At 39.1% G+C, this 18,925-nt stretch overlaps 1 protein-coding gene and 1 pseudogene across 2 annotated transcripts; both read left to right on the top strand.

Annotated features, from left to right (window-relative positions):
- Window positions 1-6,781: 6,781 nt before the first annotated feature.
- LOC104602316 (autophagy-related protein 8f-like) lies at window positions 6,782-12,259 on the top strand. Of its 2 annotated transcripts, XM_010265949.3 has the most exons (7): window positions 6,782-6,958; window positions 7,655-7,703; window positions 7,815-7,870; window positions 10,890-10,942; window positions 11,556-11,674; window positions 11,808-11,924; window positions 12,037-12,259. In XM_010265949.3, the coding sequence occupies exons 2-6, from the start codon at window positions 7,667-7,669 to the stop codon at window positions 11,909-11,911; spliced, it is 369 nt and encodes a 122-aa protein (XP_010264251.1). In that variant the 5' UTR covers window positions 6,782-6,958; window positions 7,655-7,666; the 3' UTR covers window positions 11,912-11,924; window positions 12,037-12,259. The 2 variants fall into 2 exon arrangements, with proteins under 2 accessions (XP_010264251.1, XP_010264250.1); XM_010265948.3 differs by having other exon boundaries at window positions 6,786-6,958; window positions 11,808-12,259.
- Window positions 12,260-14,280: 2,021 nt separating this feature from the next.
- Window positions 14,281-15,624, top strand: LOC148804333 (putative acetyltransferase At3g50280; annotated as a pseudogene).
- The last annotated feature ends 3,301 nt before the right edge of the window (window positions 15,625-18,925 follow it).

Raw genomic sequence — 18,925 nt, 5'->3', positions numbered from 1 at the left:
AAAGAGGGACTTCCACGTCGGCGACCTGGTTCTCCGTAAGGTCATGGTGCCCGAACCCGGCGTAGGGAAACTTGGGCCGAACTGGGAAGGACCCTACAGAGTAATGAAAACACTCGGGGGGGGAGCGTACGAGCTCGGAACTCTAGAAGGTAAACAAGTACCCCGAGCATGGAACGTTGTCAACTTGAGAAGGTACTATCTGTAGGCCACCAAGGCAAGTACGCCGAAGTCATTTCATAAAATAAATTGAGGGACCGAAATGGTCAGTTCGGCAAAAAACATAGCTCGAAGACACCAGTACATGAACAAAAAGACTTTTTCATTTCAAAACAGATATGTACATTTCTTTTCATTTCATTTCATTTCACAAGCCCGGGGCTACTTCATCGTTATCAGAAGCCTCTCCGACAACGCCCAAAGGACCTGCCTCCCCCTCGGAGTCTGGTTCGGCATCCGCGGCACTTGCCATCTCGGGAGTGATGCGCAAAGTGGATATGGCACTGGTATCAAGATCGGGGTACGTATTCCGGATCATCCACCGACTTAGCTTGAAACCCCTCCTGTAGGAGTCTACCATCAGGTCATCGAAATCCGGCAAAGCGATGTAATCACTGACAGCCTTCTTCCTCGCGTCTTCAATGCCTTGAGAGAAGATCTGAGTCCTCTCCCTGATATCCTCTTGAAGATATTCGACCTGGTGCTCCAGGTCCTGCTTCATTTCCGCCATACGCTGCACCACCACCCCCATGGCCTCGGCGTCCCTCTGAGACCTCGTCTGCCTAGATCGCGCACGGCGAGCAGCAGCATCAGCAGCACGAGCATTCTCCTCGGCAGTCCGAGCGGCCTCCTCGGCAGCTCGCGCCTGCCGCGAGCATTTCTCCACCTGGTTCGCCAAGGCATGAATGGAGGAGTTCACCTATCAAAGGAAAACGAGGTCAGAAAAACGAATGAAAAAATAGAAGCCAAGCACTGAAGAAGGGATCACTTACCACCATGGCATGAGTAACGGCACAGCAGGCCACTTGGTGCAGAGGAAGTTCAGTCCACGCCGCAACTTCCTCAGGAAACATCGCCTCCTTACTCCGTTGAAGAGCATGCATGGGCGACAGCACGCTTCTGAAGTCCCCCGGGGCCTCCAAGCCCGACGGCCCAGCTCGCATATGAGCGGACTCGGAATAGGCGGGAGCCCCCGTATGTGTGGTTTCTGCATAAGGAGCCCCCGTGTGTGTGGTTTCAGCGTAAGGAGCCCCCGCCAGCCCCTGCATAGGAGGAACCATCTCGGGCTCCTCTGCCGGGCAATCCGGCACCTCAAGCTCCGCAGCCCTGGATGGCTCGGCGCGAGCTCGCTTGGCCACCCGCTTTCTCCTCTTCATCCCCTCGAACAAGTGCGCACCTCGTGACCCTCGAGAATCCATTGTACCTGCGAAAAGGAGTTCGGCATCAGTAAGGCGTAAGCGAAGAACAAGACAAGATCACTAGGGAAAGAACCTACCCGAACTCAGGCCCGCAGCAATAAGCTTGGCCTCCGTCAGATACCATTGGCAATCCAGCCCAAGCCGCGCCCATTGCCGGAGGCCCTCCGTCGTCTCCTCATCAAGCCACTCCCCAGCCGGTCTGAAACGGCCACCCCATCGCACTTCGCACCCCGAAATAGTCCCGCTTCCACGCCGGGACCTTATTGGGGAGTCCGTGTAAGAGCTTGAAGCCCGGGCGAGGGGACAGGTAGTATGCCCGCCTACGCCCAGGAAGGGGACCCACTTGCTTTTTCAACATTAAGATAGAAGAAAAAATCTCTAGGTCCAGAGGGAAGTTCTCGTCGCAAAATAAAGAGATCGTTCCCACTAAGTTCCAAATAGAGTTCGGGTGTAGTTGGCCAACCGTCACACCGAAGTGGTTTAGGACCTCGACAAGAAGAGGGTGGAAGGGCAGTCGCAGCCCCACGGCGAGCTGTTCCCGAAAAATCACCATCTCATCAGGACCATGTTCCCAAGGAAAGCTCCCCGTAGGGATAAAATAACCGTACTCACTAGCAAATTATAGTAGTCTACGAGGGTTTGAAGTTCCTCAAGCGTCATGGTCGAAGGGCCGAACTGATCTACAACCCGGCCACGGCGGGAGGTGGATGCCGACCTACCCGAAGCACCTCGGGTGGTAGGCCCGACCCCTCCCTCAGGACCTACATCGGGCTCACTTGAACTACCATGGGACGCAAACTGGTTCGTGGAACCCACATCAGACCCGCTTGAACAGTCGGAACCCTCCAAACCAGACATTGCAAAACGGAATGGGATTCCAAAATACTCACCCGGGAGGAAGACTGAAGCAGACCGCGAGAACTCGAACAAGCAAGACCTGGGACGTGAGCTGAAAAAGCCTGGACGCGAGCTGAAACTTAAGGCGCGAGCTCAAGATGTACAACAGTAGCAAGGACGGGTCCCCCCCCCCCGCGCACTATTTATATCCACAGCGTACGGAAAGTGACGGCCCAGATCGAAGCCAATCCAACGGCCCACAGCCGCGCTAAGCCGCACGTCTTCCAAGACCAATCGGCGCACGTCTTTCCGAAACTGACAGAACGTCGCGCACGTCTTGTCAGAGGACAGGTGTCGACACGCGTCTCCCCGAAACTGACGAGGTAACGGCGCACGTCTCCTCGCATTAAAAGCGTCTGCAGCGCAACTCCCGAACAACTGCCGTCACGACTCCCAAACGCGAAAATCAAATTAGAGCAAGCGCGCTCAGCACGGACCAAAACCCTCCTGCTACCTTGCAAACTCCCCGCGCCAAGACGGAACCGTTGTCGCAGGGAGTGGGGGGCAATTGATGAAGGGAAATTTGGCCCGACCTCGCGATCGCCCGACACGTGGCAAAGGCAAGCAGCTCGGGACAGTGGAGCACCCAAAGCGAGCATCGGAAGCCAGTCCAAACTCACTACCGAGCCCGAACTCCAGACCGCTGTACTTAGTCCGAGCTCCTTGTTAAGAGCGAGCTCCGTGTCAAAAGTCCGAGCTCCCTCAGTCCGAGCTCGGTACTAGGAGCCCGAGCTCCCTAAGTCCGAGCTCGGTACTAGGAGCCCAAGCTCCCTAAGAACCCGAGCTCCCTAAATCCAAGCTCCCTACTAGGAGCCCGAGCTCCCTGTTAAGAGCGAGCTCCCTACTGAGAACCCGAGCTCCCTGCAAGGAGCACGAACTATACTGGGCCCCAAGCCTCACAAAGCTGACCCGAGCTGACCCGTGACAGCTCGGAACACTCCAAACCGAACTCATGGCACCTCGCTCGCCACTCCAAACACTTCACTTCCAAAGCACCAGGCCAGCCAAACGTACCCAACACCAAGGACGTCTTTATCCAAGGGCGACGTACCTGACTGATTTGGGATCTGACGCTTGACAGCCGCATTTCAAACGGCTTCCTGCCACCGCCACCTGCAACCGTCGTCACTAGCCGCAGAGACGGCTCCGACAAAAGGAACAGTGACGGTTCTGTCCGACCAGAGGAAATGACACCCGAACTGGCAGGAGTTCAGAAGTAATCATGCCCGACCTGACGGAGGTCTGGAAGTGAGTGCGCGAGGTGGTTATAAAAGGCTTCTACCCCCCCAGGGACGAGGTATGCTAACTTTCGCGCTATCTGGTTATTCTTGCCTTTGAAGGATTCTAACTTGAGCTTCGGAGCCCTTACGCCGGATTTTCCCCGGAGCTTCTCTTCTCCTCCCGTTTCAGGTCCCTGTTACTCATTTCGGAGGCAAGATCATCAACAGCTAAGACCGGCCAGATCGTGCATCATCAAGATTGATTGAGGGAAATGACTGTCAAGACAGTTTTGGGAGAAATCCTCTCAATCAATCAAGGCAATAAGTGAAAATTTTTACCAATTTACCTAAATTGAACATTTCAAGCTTAGGTAATTGTTTTGACTGTTTGGAGGCTCCTTAATTGGTTAAATTTTAAATTTTAATATGGTTCTAGAGGTTGGAAGAAAGATTTGGTCATGTGGGTCCTAAGGTTCCAAGTTGTAGTGAAGAGGATTCTAGACGGAGGGCCCTGATCAAGTCTAACTTCAGGTCTCAAGATAGAGGGGTTAACGGTGTCATTATTGGATGATCATAGAATCATTGCACTCAAAATTTCGAGCCCTATTCATCTATAAGGTTGGATTTTTTATTTTTTGTGGCATGCGGTTCAAGATGAAAAAATAATCTTGATTGGACAATTGGATTTGATTCCGACTTCGTGTCTTAAGATAAAGGGGTAAAGAGTGTCGGATTTGGGTGATCTTGGTGTCCTCAGATTTAGATTTTTAGGCTCTATATACCTATGTTATTGGGTTTTTAATTTGACGTAATATGAGGTTTATGATCAAAATGACTCCAATCAGACGATTGAAATCGGTTCTAGCTTTGGGTTTTAAGATGCAGGGGTAAATGATGTTGGATTTTGGTGATCTTGATGTTGCTGAATTTGGATTTTTGGGCTCTGCATACCTATGGTTTTGAATTTCTGATTTGACATGAGATGAGATTCATAATCAAAATGACTCCGATCGAACGATCAGAATTGGTTCCGATTCTGGATCTTAAGATGAAGGGGTAAATGGTGTTGGATTTGAGTGATCTTAGTATTGCTAAATTTGGACTTTTGGTTTTGCATACCTATGGTTTTAGATTTCTGATTTGACGTGAGATGAGTTTCAAGATCAAAATGACTCTGATGGGACGTTTGAAATCGGTTCTAGCTTTGGGTCTTAAGATGAAGGGGTAAACCATGTCGGATTTGGGTGATCTTAGTGTCATTGGATTTGGACTTTTGGTCTCTAAGTATTTATGGCCTTGGATTTCTAATTTGACATGAGATGAGATTTAGGATCAAAATGACTCCAATCGGACAATCGAAATTGATTATGGCTTCGTGTCTTAAAATGAAGGGAGTAAATGGTATCGGATTTGGGTGATCATGATGTCGTTGGATTTGGATTTTTGGCTCTGTATACCTAAGGTTTTGGATCTTTGAAATCCAAACTTTTTAAAATTTAAAAAATGACCCTTAGGTCATATTAGAGGTTAATTGAAGCATGCTTGAAGCTCAAAGTGCTGTAAAAAGGCTAACGGTCACAAAAATGGGGTGTTTATAGATTTCCTCTCTTTGTTGGAGGATGATAATCCGAACAACAAAACTTAAGAAGACAATTCATTTTTTGTGCAGAAATGCAATGGAATGATTGTCTCTAATGCTACTTGAAAAACTTTTTCATGACAAAAGTGTTGATGATTGAAAGAAGATTATTATTTTTTATTAAAAATGATTCCCCTGGAATCTCCTACTATGGTATGCTCACATAGTTGTCTAGCATTCTTTCGACCGTTAACAAGAGGATTGTCGTATGCAGGCCAATCCCTGGATCTTCCAGAAAGGGGTTTTTGAAATAAAATCTCTCACCCACAATGTTTGTGTGGCTATTTAGGACTATAGTTGTCTCTACAACAATGAAATTACAGAATCTCTCGCTGATCAATTCCCCAAGATTTTTTAAGATGCATAATTTGATAAATAACTGATGAAAAAGAAAAGGTGATCTTTGTTAATGAAAAAATCTTTTTAAAAAAAAAAAAAAACAAATCAATAACATTCCCGACCCACTAATTTATAGATCCATGACATCAACAATTTACAAATCGATGGTTCATTTGATCCTTATATAGGAAATGCAAGACGAGCTCTCATCCTCAAACACACCTGGTGAAATCATTGTTGAGGACAGACTTGCTGGGCAGACTTAGGCTACAAAGCTTCAAGGAGCTATAAATGCATATATGCAGTCTATCACTTTATATACGGACTCTAGCAAGTTAGCAAAAGCTTCTAACAAATCAAGAATATCCAATCGAATGGGTGGAGCAGTTTCATAGGAGTCTGGATCTGTTCCTCACAGAATGCATCTCACATCGTATCCTGGCCGTACACTTATATTTATTATTTATGGGGAAATGTTTTTTTATAGGGATAAGATGTAACTGTGAGATCGGTGTGAGACGCGCTGTATATGAAGCGGATTCCGATTCACATTGGAGAAGCATGAAGGAAAAAGTAGGAACATACAGCTCCATTTCTTTTGTTCATGTGCAGATAAAAACTTAAACAAGGCTACGGTGCATGTAAAGGCCAGCTGGCCATCAAATACAACCATGCAACTATGTCTAATGTACAATTCTGAAGATGTTTCCATTTTCCTTTTTTTTTTTCAAAAAAAGTATATATGTCTAATTATTTTCATAAGGTTATTAGATCTTTTTACATTATATCTATTTTCTGTATTTTAATATTTTTATATGATTTATGATGTCATAAATTTATCCGGACGATCGTTACGATGAGCGTGCTACTCGGTTCGCGATTCCGGATTGATTGACGTCATATAGTTTGATAAAAGAAATGGGAAAATGCGGTGAACCTTAGCTCTCATCACATGGCCCATAGATATCAATATCATCATAATCCTTCACTTTTGTAGGACCATCTAAAGGTACAAATAGGATTGCTTTTTCTTTTCAAACTTCATGTCAAAATTATAATAGTTTAATTAATAATAGGCAAAAAATATATATATATATATACGTATACAAACAAAAACAAGCAAAAGCAAAAGAAAATGAAAATTTCAATTGAAGTGTCAGGTGGGCCCGCATACCCTTATCAAAAAAAAAAAAAAAGAAAACTTGTGATGGAATAAATAAGAGAGAAGGCCACAGCGTGGATAATACGTAGCGCCGTTGCGGTTGGACTAATTATTATTTTTATATTTATTTTAATAAAAAATTTTAGGAAGATGAATAAGAGAGACTGAGAGAGAACTTCAAAGACGCCATCTTTTTTATCTTCAGACGATCAGATTCCTCGCTTTAGAGCTCAGGGAAAGTGGAGTTTTCGTTTTGTACTTCTTTTTCAGTTCTTCCTTTTAAGAGGTTAGGGTTTCTATGTTTTATTTTCTTGATTTTTATTCTTTTTTGTTTTTACATGTTTCCATCTGTACTTCATCGATGATAGATTACTCTGTGGACTCATAAATTGAGAATTGTTTTGAGATGACGAGGTGTTTGTTACTAAGTTTTCTAATTTGTGTTTATCCATATTTTTCTTTTATTTTGTTAAAAGTATTGATCGTATTCTCTTCTTGAAGATTTTATCAGCTAGTTATTGTTATTGTTTTTTACTGCCTGGGTTTCACATTGATGTCGATAAAACAAACCTATTTAGAAGTTTAGGATTTTTGCAGATTTTCTTTTTAGCCAGAACTTCTTGTTTGTGCAATTTCTTTTTTCTGTTTATATTTTTGCTTAATTGAGGCAGATATTCATGCTTAATTTTGTTTTTCTTTCTGTTTTAAAAGAAAAGTAATACAACACTGTCTTTCTTATTCTTCATTTTTGTTGTTTAATTAATAAGGTTTGTGCATGTTGAAGCTCTAAATTAGGGTTCATGTTTTGTAATTTTCACTTATTGTGTTGACTTGTTATATTGTTTATTTTATGAAAATATTTATATTTTTGGATATCAAGATTCTTTTTCTTGCTGGTTCTTGTTCTTAGTTGTTCGATATTTAATCTCCTTTTTGAAAACATGGTTTTCCATTAAAAGCTTAATTTCTTATTTCACTGTAGTTCCAAGAAGAAATGGCAAAAAGCTACTTCAAACAGGATCATGACCTTGGTATGTGCTGGTCTTTGTGTGTATTGGTCATCTACTGGATTCTTGTCTTCTAGTCTGTTCCTTTATTTCCAATGTCGTGAGAATGATGTTTTCTTGATTATGTGTGTTTAGAGAAGAGGCGTGCTGAGGCTGCTAGAATTAGGGAGAAATATCCAGACAGGATTCCGGTGAGAATTGGAACTTAATCGTTGGTTCACGTCCTCTTTGTGCTTTCTTGTTTGGGACTTTGGGTTGGCCGGAGATTTTGTTAGCTGTTTCCATTTTTTTTAATTCCTGATTTCATTTCTCATGGACGTTTAGATATTTGGATATCTTTGTTGAATTGATGCTTGATGTTGCCTTTCTCTTATGTTTCTGTTAGCTGTGGTTAAAGCAAAGAATTGTAACATGATATTTGAGAAACTCAACTGCATAACGCATTTAAGTGTCATACTGCCATTTTGATGTATTTGGAATGCAATACATAGAAAATAATTTGTCAAAAGACTTTGCCATTTGATATTGGATCTACTGTTAATATATGCAACCAATGTAGGCAATGTGTTACTAGTGACCACCTTAGCATCTAAGATCTACATTGATTACTCACCGACCATGCAATTAGGACACCCTATTGCTAGTTGACCAGCTAAACACTTTAGATTTTAATGCTTTTCTGTATATTTATAATTTTATATTTATATATGAAAAGACTATTACCCAATGTTGGTCCTAGCTATCTGGGGTCTTGGCCTCTAGGGATGGGTGGATTGGATACAGACCTTTGGCACTTTTTTGCATAAAGTGGCTGTTCTCAGAGACTCAGACTTGAGCCCATGCTCTCATGCTTGTCAACTATTCCTCACTAAGGGGCCATTTGATAGCAGCTGAAGTGGCTGAACTGAATTGTGCATAGCTTTGTCTTTTAGTGGATAAGTTACAAAGGAGGTTATGATATCTTTCGTGGCTGAAGCTGAAGTTGGCTTAATTACCATACATCAAATATTTTATTATATTACTTTATCCACTAAAAGGCAAATCAGTAAGTCATTCAGTCCAGACACTTCAGCTGTTATCCAGTGGCCCCTAAGGCACCAATTAGTCATTTCAGTGTTGACTTACTAATATAACTCTTCACTTTCTAATTAACTCCTAATCCAATTAGGAAAACTAACTCTTACAATAACTAGGAAAACAAGCTTTCAATCCAACTAGGAAATCTGTGTCAAATAATCAGTTAATAGCTATCTATGATCCATACCCGCATAGAAATTAAAAAAAAAAAAAAATCTTAGATTTGGCATTTGGTTCTTGCACCAACTGGTCATTGCCATGGCATGCAGCGTTAACTTCACTGGATGCAGTTTGTATGCTTAACTCATTAGCGAACAATGTACAAGCTTAAAAGTACTTCTTATCTCTTGAAAAGTTTTCTCCTTGATGAGACTGAACTGAAATAAAATCAACTTAGCTCCTCTCAGCTCTTCATATCCCCATGTCCATGAATCTTCCTTCTGCTATTCTGCTCTGATTAATTCCATATCTCCTTATTTTCTATTAGATGATAAATCCTTGTGTATTTTCCCTACATCAACCATGTGTTTTTTGGTCTTCTGTTCTCTTTGAGCCATAGTAGAATAACAATGTCTGCCTTGAGTACATGTATTTATAACAGTGTTATAAAAGGTGCTAGAGGTGTATGTTGTGCCTCTAGGTGAATGCTTTAAGGCATGCTGTAGAGCATGGAATCATGCGAGTACACCTCTAGTACGGGAGGGGGGGGTTGTATAGAACGGTGTACACCTCCATTGCACTTTATGCAGTAAGTGTACATTTCATATGTTTTCTCTTTTAAACCACAGACATGTTATAGGGCAGAGTTTTGGGCTGCCGAGAGGCAACTTATTCAGAAAATGACTGTAGTAGAGATGTGGATGTTGAGATGGATTAGTGGCAAAATTCAGGAAGGGTAGCAGTGAGCTTATTCATGGGGAGTTGGTTGTTGCCCTGATAGAAGGTAAAATGAGGGAAGATAGATTATGGTTTTAGTGCCTACGTAGAAGACAAAATACTGCACCACTAGGAAGTGATTTGATGCAAGTTAAAAGGTCTAACTATGGCATGAACTAAAAAGAATATGTGCTGAAGCGGTCAAAAATGAGTTGAAGGCTCACAATTTAACCATGTAATATATTGTGGAATAGCAAAACAGGATTCATGTAGCTGGTCCCGTTAACTGTACAGTTGGGATATGGCTTTTCTTTTCTTTTCTTTCTTTTGTTTTTTTTATTTTTTGGATTGGTTATTTTTGTTAAAAGAGGTCCATAAAGAATGTCTTATTATGGACACAAGACTGGGTTTAAATGTATACCTTAAGGCTATGTTTGGTTTAAAGGAAAAAGTAGGGAAAGGAAGGGAAAAGGTAGGGAAACCTTTACAAACCTTGTATGGGTTTCCCTACCTTTCCTTTCCTTTTCCTACTTTTCCCATCAAAACAAACACAGCCTAAAGAGAGGAACATGGACCACTTTCTCTGGCCAAAAACAAGGTGCAATGTGCAAGATTCCTGTTTCATTTAGATTTCTCTAGATAACCCAACTAGCAAATGTGTCAGAGAACTTTTCTCTGTGGGGTTATGAATCTTATGCATATACATAGGGAAGGAGAGAGCTTTCTCCATAGGATTATGAATTATATGTGCCTGCATATTGCTTTTCAAGGAAGGAAAGGTAGGGGGAAATAATGAAAGTGCAGAAGGGTAGGTGTGGTTCTCCACTCTTCTTTCATATTTGAACTTTCATCCTTCACTAATCTTTCCTATCCTATTCCTCCCTTGTCTAATCAACTAAAAGTTGTTCCATTTGGTTTTCCATTGTTGCTTGTATTTTAAAGCCCATTTATATCTTTAGCAGCTCTTATGCCATAACCCCATCTAACATTTGGAAGTAGCCAACTTGACTCCATAACTTGAATTAATATCCCATCTTCACTCCTTGCTAGTAGCAAGAGGTTAAAGGTTTATTAAAATTCCTTCTTTAATTGATAAACAGAGCAAATTCTCTGTGGTTGGTTAGTTTAATTTTCTTTTTACAGTCATTTGGGGCTTTCATTTATCAAAGTACAATTAATTCTACTTACTATTCATTATCATCTTGTACTCCTCTAGATCCCATTCTAACTTAGTGGCACTGGCTTTATAAATTTAAGGTGATCGTGGAGAAGGCTGAGAGAAGTGATATTCCAAACATTGATAAGAAAAAGTAAGTATGCTACTAGTTGTTTTGCTTCATTTTCTTGTGTTTATGTTTCTATTATCTGATTTGGCTATTACTTTTGGGAAAAAAGTAGAAAATTGACTTGTATTCATTTTTGAGAGGGTGATGTACCCAATACACCCTCCCAAAATTAGTGGTGGTGATAGTGGAAGAATGCTTAGGAAATAGATTGCTTTGCCATGTTGTGGAGCTATCGTTCTGGTTATTGTTACATGTTGAGAGGGTGATGTACCCAATACACGGTGCCTTTTTGGTTTATTGTCATATCTAGTATTTGCTGTCTTGTCTCATCTCATTGCTTTGTGACTATTCTAGCTAATCTATCTAATTTGCATTTTTAAGAATAGATTGAATTGCTCAGTAGTTTCTTCTGATTTTATGAAAAAAGTCCTAAAACAGGATTACTACTATAATCACAATGGAAACCAAGGTTCAAACTTCAAATCATTGATATGTGTCATATTGTATCAGTATTGAGGGTCTTGGTAAATATTGAATGCTGAGAGTTGGGGGAATTTGACAATTTCATAGTAGTCATCCTCACATATCTAAATTAATCCAATTTCATTTTCTAATAACCTGGGTAAGAGAATTTCAGGTACCTTGTTCCTGCTGATTTGACGGTGGGACAATTTGTGTATGTAATACGGAAGAGAATCAAGTTGAGTGCAGAAAAGGCAATCTTCATTTTTGTAGACAATGTCCTCCCACCTACAGGTATCATTTTGACAATTTTATATTGCTTCCCCACTCAACCGTAAATTAAAAACCAATGTAGGTTTATGCATTAGAGTTGTGAGTCTTGTAATTTTGACATCAAAAGCTAATACCTTGTTTTTTGTTGCTACAGGAGCTATAATGTCGACAATATATGACGAGAAGAAGGATGAAGATGGATTTCTCTATGTTACTTACAGCGGAGAAAACACATTTGGGGACCAGAATATGCTGTAGGCTTGTAGCCAAGGTTATTCCCTTCAAATTTGTCCTCCCCCAGCCCCCTCTCCTTTATTTTCAAATTTCAATGTCTTCTTTATCCTTATTCTCGTATTGGCCCTTCCCTCTGTTAATAATTCCAGATTCCAGTATACAAGGATCCCAACAACGGTAAGTTGTACAGTCGTAATCTGTATATAGTTTCAAAGAACAAGTATAGCATTTAGATGGCTCCTTTATTATTCATTCATCCCAATCATGTGGAATATCAGTGGTGCCATTCTTTTACTCTTTTTAATGGATTTCGATAAGTGGGAACAATTAAATTAGCATTTCTTGGTAAAACTTACAAGATTTTTGGGTGCATGATCTGTCATTGAAATGTTTCAATGAGGTCTTTTTTTTTTTATTTTTTATTTTCGGTAGGATAAAATGGGGCCTATTTAAGGGGGATGGCCCTTCCCCAGAAATCCAATACAAAACCAATATAGTTTGAGATCAGAAAACAACTATTATTGCAATTAAAGAAATCCATCTGGTAATTTAAAATTTTAAACTAGCTAAAAATCTGCAGTTTGATTAACTTCTCTATAGACGGTGTTGTGCTTGATATCTCGAGCTCTCCTTCCCTCACCATGAAAATGTTTCAATGAGTTGAAATCTGCTGGATCCTGCAGTAGTTTAGAAATAGTAGTTTTCCAAACAAGAGGGTGTCTGTCGCCCTTTTTAGTAACAAATAGTTGCGTATTGCCAATTTGTTATCATTCCGTTCCTTCCGTAGGATGCTTTCCACATTTGTTCCACTCTCTGGTCTCGACTCTCGAGGTTGCCTGCTATCAAAAATCAAAGTATGCAGAGGTGAAGACAATGTGCGTACTCTAAGAGGTGAAGAGTGAAGACAACTAATAGTAAGGATGCTTTTGACTTTCCGAAATGGGTTCACACGACAGCCTATAAGCTATATTTGGTGAAAAATGTATTTCTTAAAATATTTTATTTTATATTTCACTTGTAGTGCTGTGACTGCTGTCCGCCAGCCTCTTTGCGAAAAAAATTACCTTATTTAACGCATCTCTAAGAGTTAATATTAGATCCATGACCTATAAATAAATTATTAATTTTTTAATAATATATAATTTAATAAATAAATAATAAAAACATTAGTCAATTAATTAATTTGGAAAAAATTAAAATATTAAAATTATTAATTAAGTCATAATTATTAATAAAATAAAATATTAAGGTAAATTACAAAGATTCTCCTGTACTATGACCATGAGACAAGACCCCCTTTTGTTCACTTTTTGTCTAAAAAGGCCATTGCAATAATTTTTAATTTCCATACTGCCCTTATAATAACTATTTGGATGAGAAAAACATTGTTCATCTTCCCCAACCTCACGGTACACTAATATCAATGGCAGTAATCCCCTCTATCTCATATCCCTTTACATTTCTCTCTCCCCTCTCTCTCCCTCTCTCTCTCTCTCTCACTCTCACTCTCACGATACATTAATATCAAATCTCTTAACACTACTTTAAGGCACTAAGTCATCTCGCCTTTTGTGTTATTTAATGAAATAAAATAGATTTTATTAATTTTTGTATTCATCAAAACAATCAATATATATATATGATTAACAATTCCAACTAAAAATTAAAAGAAATAATATTTAAAATTAGCATTTTATAACTAAATTAAATAAACAATCTATCAAATCCAAATTGACATCAAATGATGATTTTAATCCCAAGAAATTTATACAAATAAAATATTAATAATAAAATAATTATCTTAGTACTTAAAATTTATAAATTTGTGCATGATATATAATATAATAGGTTCATATTTGTGCATCCCAGGTATCGGGTATCGGATACTCTAAAGTTAAAACCCAAACCTTATAGGGTTTTAGTCTAAAATCCCAAACCCGTCCAAAACCTTATAGGGTTTTGATAAACGGATCCTATTAGGGCTGGGTTGGGTCCCAAAAATTCCTACGAAATTGCCATCCCTAATCTCTCTTCTTCCCCTTTCCCTTAACAGTGTCGAGATTGAATCCATTTTCATGAGTTTGGTGTGATTGCTCTGATTGAGTGAGGTGATACAAAGCTAGCACCGAGTTGTGCTGAGCCCGCTCGATCTCGGATTAGAGCAAGTGTAGAAGCTAGATTGAAGAGGGCATTGGCCGGTGATGGGGGGGGGGGGGGGGGGCTAAAGTACAATGGGGTCGGTGAAAGTGCATGAACCCATGCACCAGGCTGTATAGGGGGGATAAAGTAGCAACAACAACTAACTACCATAGTGCATGAACCCAAATGTGTTCATCCTCCCCTTTATATACCCCCACCCCTCCCTTATCGTTCCCCAGGGCTCTCAGGGCTTTTGAGCTAAAGGCAAAGAGTTGTGAGAAAGAGAGAGAGAGAGAGAGAGAGAGGGTGAGACATTGAGAGAACAAAATGATTTCCTCGTCTTCTCTTACGATCATCTCCAAATGCATTGTGTTCCCAGAACAGGAATCCTCGCTTGGATTACTCAAGCTTTCCGTCTTTGATCTCCCTATGCTCTCCTGCCATTATATATAGAAGGGCCTCTTTTACACTCGTCTTCTTCCCATCGATTCTATTCTCTCTCTTCTTAAACGCAACCTTTCCAAGACTCTGATATATTTTCTTGCCCTCGTTGGCCGTCTCGCAACTTATGATGACGGTTACGTTTACATTGCCTGCAATGATGCTAGCATCGACTTTCTCCATGCCAACATTGCTCACCTCCTCATTCGTGACATTCTCTCTCTTGTCCATGTGCTAGACTCCGTTAAGGAGTTCTTCGCCTTTGACCGCACCATCAGCTACGACAGCAATTTCAAGCCCATAGCCGCCGTCTAGGTGACTGAGCTCGCTAACGGAATCTTCATCAGGTGCACTGTCAACCACACGGTGGCTGACAATACGTCCTTCTGGAACTTCTTCAACGCCTTTGTCGAGGTGTGTAGGGGTGTCAACAAACTCACGAGGCCATTGGATTTTCACTGCAATTTTGTCAACGGTTCTCTTGCGGTGCTTCAATTCCCTGAGGGCAGTCCCCAGGTGATGTTCTCTGTCAATGCCCCTCTAAGTGAGAGGATCTTTCATTTCAGCAAAGAAGCAATATTGAAGCTGAAATCCAAAGCTAACAAATGGGTCGACAACAGATTAACAATCGAGGTTGAGATTTTGGCACCGCAACCCTATTACATGCATGAACCCAACTAACTACTTTACCCCCCCCCCCCCTCGTACATCACCGGCTAGTGCCCTCTTCAGCCTGGCTCTTGATGATGACAACAAAACGGTGATAGGGGTGTTAGGGGCATTGCCGCCACTTCTGCACCTACTCTAGTCCGAGAGCGAGTGGGCTCGGCACGACTCGGCACTAGCTTTGTATCACCTCTCACTCGTTCAAAGCAATCGCATCAAACTCGTGAAAATGGGTTCAATCCCGATGCTGTTAAGGGGAAGGGGAAGAAGAGAGATCGGGGGGAGAGAGAAAGAGGGAGAGAGAGGGAGAGAGAGAGAGAGAGAGAGAGAGAAATGTGAAGGAATATGAGGTAGAGGGGATTACTGCCGCTGTTGTTAGTGTATCGTGAGGTCGGGGAAGATGAACAATGTTTTTCTCATCATAATGGTTATTACAAGGGAAATATGGGGATTAAAAAATATTGCAATGGTCTTTTTGGACGGAAGGCTAACGAAAGGAGGTCTTTGTCTCACAGTCATAGTACAGGGGGGTCTTCGTTGCAAAACAAAGTAAAGGAGGGTCTTTGTCACAGACCCCATAGTACAGGGGGGTCTTTGTAATTTACCCAAATATTAATAATAAAATGTAGACTAATTAAAATTAAGAAAATTTTGATTAAGACCCACCCCATAAATTTTAACTCCACCTAGCGTTCACAATATTTTAAAATTTTCAACACCTTAACCTAACACATAGACACGCAAATGGATCAAATCATGATTCGATATTCGAAATCTAATCCTATTTTGTTAGATTTGGATATACTCCCTTTCAAATTGGAATCATTGGACAATAGGATTTGGTTAAAATGGATCAAATTCGAGTCACCCCTTATCTAATCCAAAAGAATTCTATATATGTGTGTGTGCACATGTGTATGCTATTTATTTATTTTTTAAATATGTTTGTATTGCATTGTTGTAAATTTTTATAGAAAAACATGTATATATATAACGAAAATAGTTAAAAAAATACTTGTATTTTTTGTTTTTCTTTATATAAATTGTTATATTTTTTCTTTTAATAAATTATTAATTTAAAAAAAATAAATCAAATTGGATCATATTCCAATGTCCTTAACGGATTATGATTTGAATCAATGTTTGTGAAATCCGATCAGATCAGATTTGGATATACTTTGATTTGAATCCAATTATCTATTTGCATCCCTACTAGCACACCACATCCCCCTTTGAATTCGCATCAATACCCCACTTTCACTGTTGCCAACCATACAAAAAGTAAAAAATTATAAAGTGTGAAAATGAAGTTTCCTCTAAAAATTAAAATATTAATTAATGTTAATAATTATTTAGCTAATTAATAACTTATAAATCATAAAATTATTATTAAGTAACTAATAATTAACAACAAAATAATTAATAATTAACTATTAATGAAGTCATAGGCATTCATAAAATATAATATTAATAATAAAATATAAAATAATAAAAATTCAAATATAAATTAATCATAATAAGTAATTAACTAATTATTAATTTTAAATAACTAATAATAAAATAATAAATAATAAAAAGTTTAATTAACTAATTAGTAATTAACAATAAAAAAGTTAATAATTAATTAGAAAAGTAATTAATGAATAAATAGATAAATATTTTATTATTACTGAAATTAATGATTAAATAAAAATCAATAATAAAAATTTTGAATAATTAAGAATAACATATAAAATTATTAATTTTATAATTCGTAGTAAATATTTATAAAATAAAATTTAAAATATTAATTCTTGATTAATAATTAATTTTCAAAATTAATTAATAAAATAATTTATTATAAAACTAGTTAATGAGATATTAATATTTAATAGGTAATTTATAGTAAAATATAAGATAATAAAAATATTAATTAATTAATTAGTGTTATTAGGTTTGATTTCCCCACTATTTTCCCTTTTGCAACCAAAACAATGGAATCTGAAAATTTTCCACTCATTGTTCCTTTTTCATCCCATCCTACCAAAAATCTTTTCACAAACTAAACTCAGCCGATCGAAAAGATTATTACAATTAAAAGAAATCCATCGTGTAATTAACTTAACCTAGCTAAAAAAAATCTGCGCTTCGATTAACTTCTCTACAGATGGTGGTGTACTTGATATCTCGAGTTCCCCTTCCCTAGCTAGCTATGAAAATGTTTCAATGCGTGTTGCCATCATTTCATTCCGTCCTTTTACAAAGAGAAATATCAGGATGCTTTCCACCTTTGTTCCGATCGATCCACTGTCTGTTTGTCTCCAGGTTGCCTGCTCTCAAAACTCAAATATATATGCTAGTGTGAAGACAACTTGCGTAGCCTTGGTGCCTGTTTGGGAGGGCTTGTAGCTTTCCGATCGAGATGGATTTAATTTACACGACAGCTTAATTATAATAGTGAATAATCCAGAGAGCCCGAACCGGCTGTCAAGTCATTTGTTGAATGTTCTGCTCTGCGCTTCCGAAGGATTCTCTGAAGGCCGAGAGTTAGAGTTATTTTTTCCAAATCCATACTGCAAAAAGGACCCAACACGGCAAAACCACAAAATTAAAACTCCAACGGTCCAATTCCAAACTTGCAATTTTAATTCCAAATCCACCCAGAAAAATAAAAAGCACACATTTAAGTCTTTAACTAACAAAAGGTGGACTTCTCCTCGGTGGATTGCTTTTTTCTTGCCCGTATAAGGAAATCCCATTTCTACATGTAAATTGCTAATAGAATGCAATTTACATCTCTAGGTGCACTACTCTTGAGTCATACCAACACCTTTTGTATGTTCTTTCTTTTGTCCCTAATTAAGATTCTCTTTTCAATGCCTTGAATTGAAAAAGAAAAGATCGTCTGTCATTAAAACCTAGGTTTTGAGTTATGGAAATTTCAGTAATTTTGGAACCTCCGTGATGATTTTATATAAAATTTAGGACTATTTTTGATATATTAATTTTAATTATTTTATTAATATTTAGTATTTCTATAACATATTTTTATTTTTTTAATATATAGTATCTTGAAAAAAAGAGCGAAATTCCAAAACTCTGAACCAAGTTATGAAAAATCAACTAAAATATTAAATTGATTTACTGCTCAACCCAATCAAATCGCTTGACTGGGTTGACATGATCAACGGTAACCCTGATGATAAACCAACTGAATCCTTTTTTTATTTGTTTATTTATTTGCTTGCTTGGGCCACTCGGGCTAGGAGTTGAATCCAAGCTGTCAAGTTGCACTTGCACCTATTATTATATTAATATTTGAAGCCTATATATAAAATCTTCAGACCTTTCTTACCTTTGGGGATTGGGTGTAAATTTCTGATGGCTTGTGGGTATTCCATGAGCATAGTAAATTCATGGTTATGTGAAAAACAACGCTTGGATAAGTTGGATGACGGTTAATTGGTCGTAGGATTGATTCCTACTCGGACAAATAAATAAATAATGCCTATCTCTCAGACAAATCATATATCGGTGCAGGTGAATCACAGAGAGAGAGGAAAAAACTTCAAACTCTCTCGACGTGGATATGTTAATCCACACAGCCATGCCTCCACCACTGATACTGCTGCATGGAGTCCCTAGAATTAACGTGTCATCACGCAGCAGGGTGAGCCCTGTAGACAGAACAGGATGTAGAACGTGGACAGCCAAAGTTTTTCTCATCACTTGAAATATTTCTTGGTTAAATAATCAGAAAACCAAGTCTAATGTGTCCACTCCAGATTGAACTTGTAACTTCAGTTAAAGAGC

Source organism: Nelumbo nucifera, chromosome 1 (genome assembly GCF_055504915.1).
Source record: "Nelumbo nucifera cultivar China Antique chromosome 1, China Antique-T2T, whole genome shotgun sequence".
Classification (NCBI taxonomy): Eukaryota; Viridiplantae; Streptophyta; class Magnoliopsida; order Proteales; family Nelumbonaceae; genus Nelumbo; species Nelumbo nucifera.
Note: the sequence above shows the minus strand (reverse complement) of the source record. Positions and strands in the feature narration are given on the sequence as shown.

Excerpts from the sequence above, each read along its gene's own strand:
- LOC104602316 (XM_010265949.3), top strand. The coding sequence starts at position 7,667 with ATGGCAAAAAGCTACTTCAAACAGGATCATGACCTTG. Across the intron at positions 7,871-10,889 it reads AATATCCAGACAGGATTCCG|GTGATCGTGGAGAAGGCTGA; the intron begins GTGAGAATTGGA and ends TATAAATTTAAG. Across the intron at positions 10,943-11,555 it reads CCAAACATTGATAAGAAAAA|GTACCTTGTTCCTGCTGATT; the intron begins GTAAGTATGCTA and ends AGAGAATTTCAG.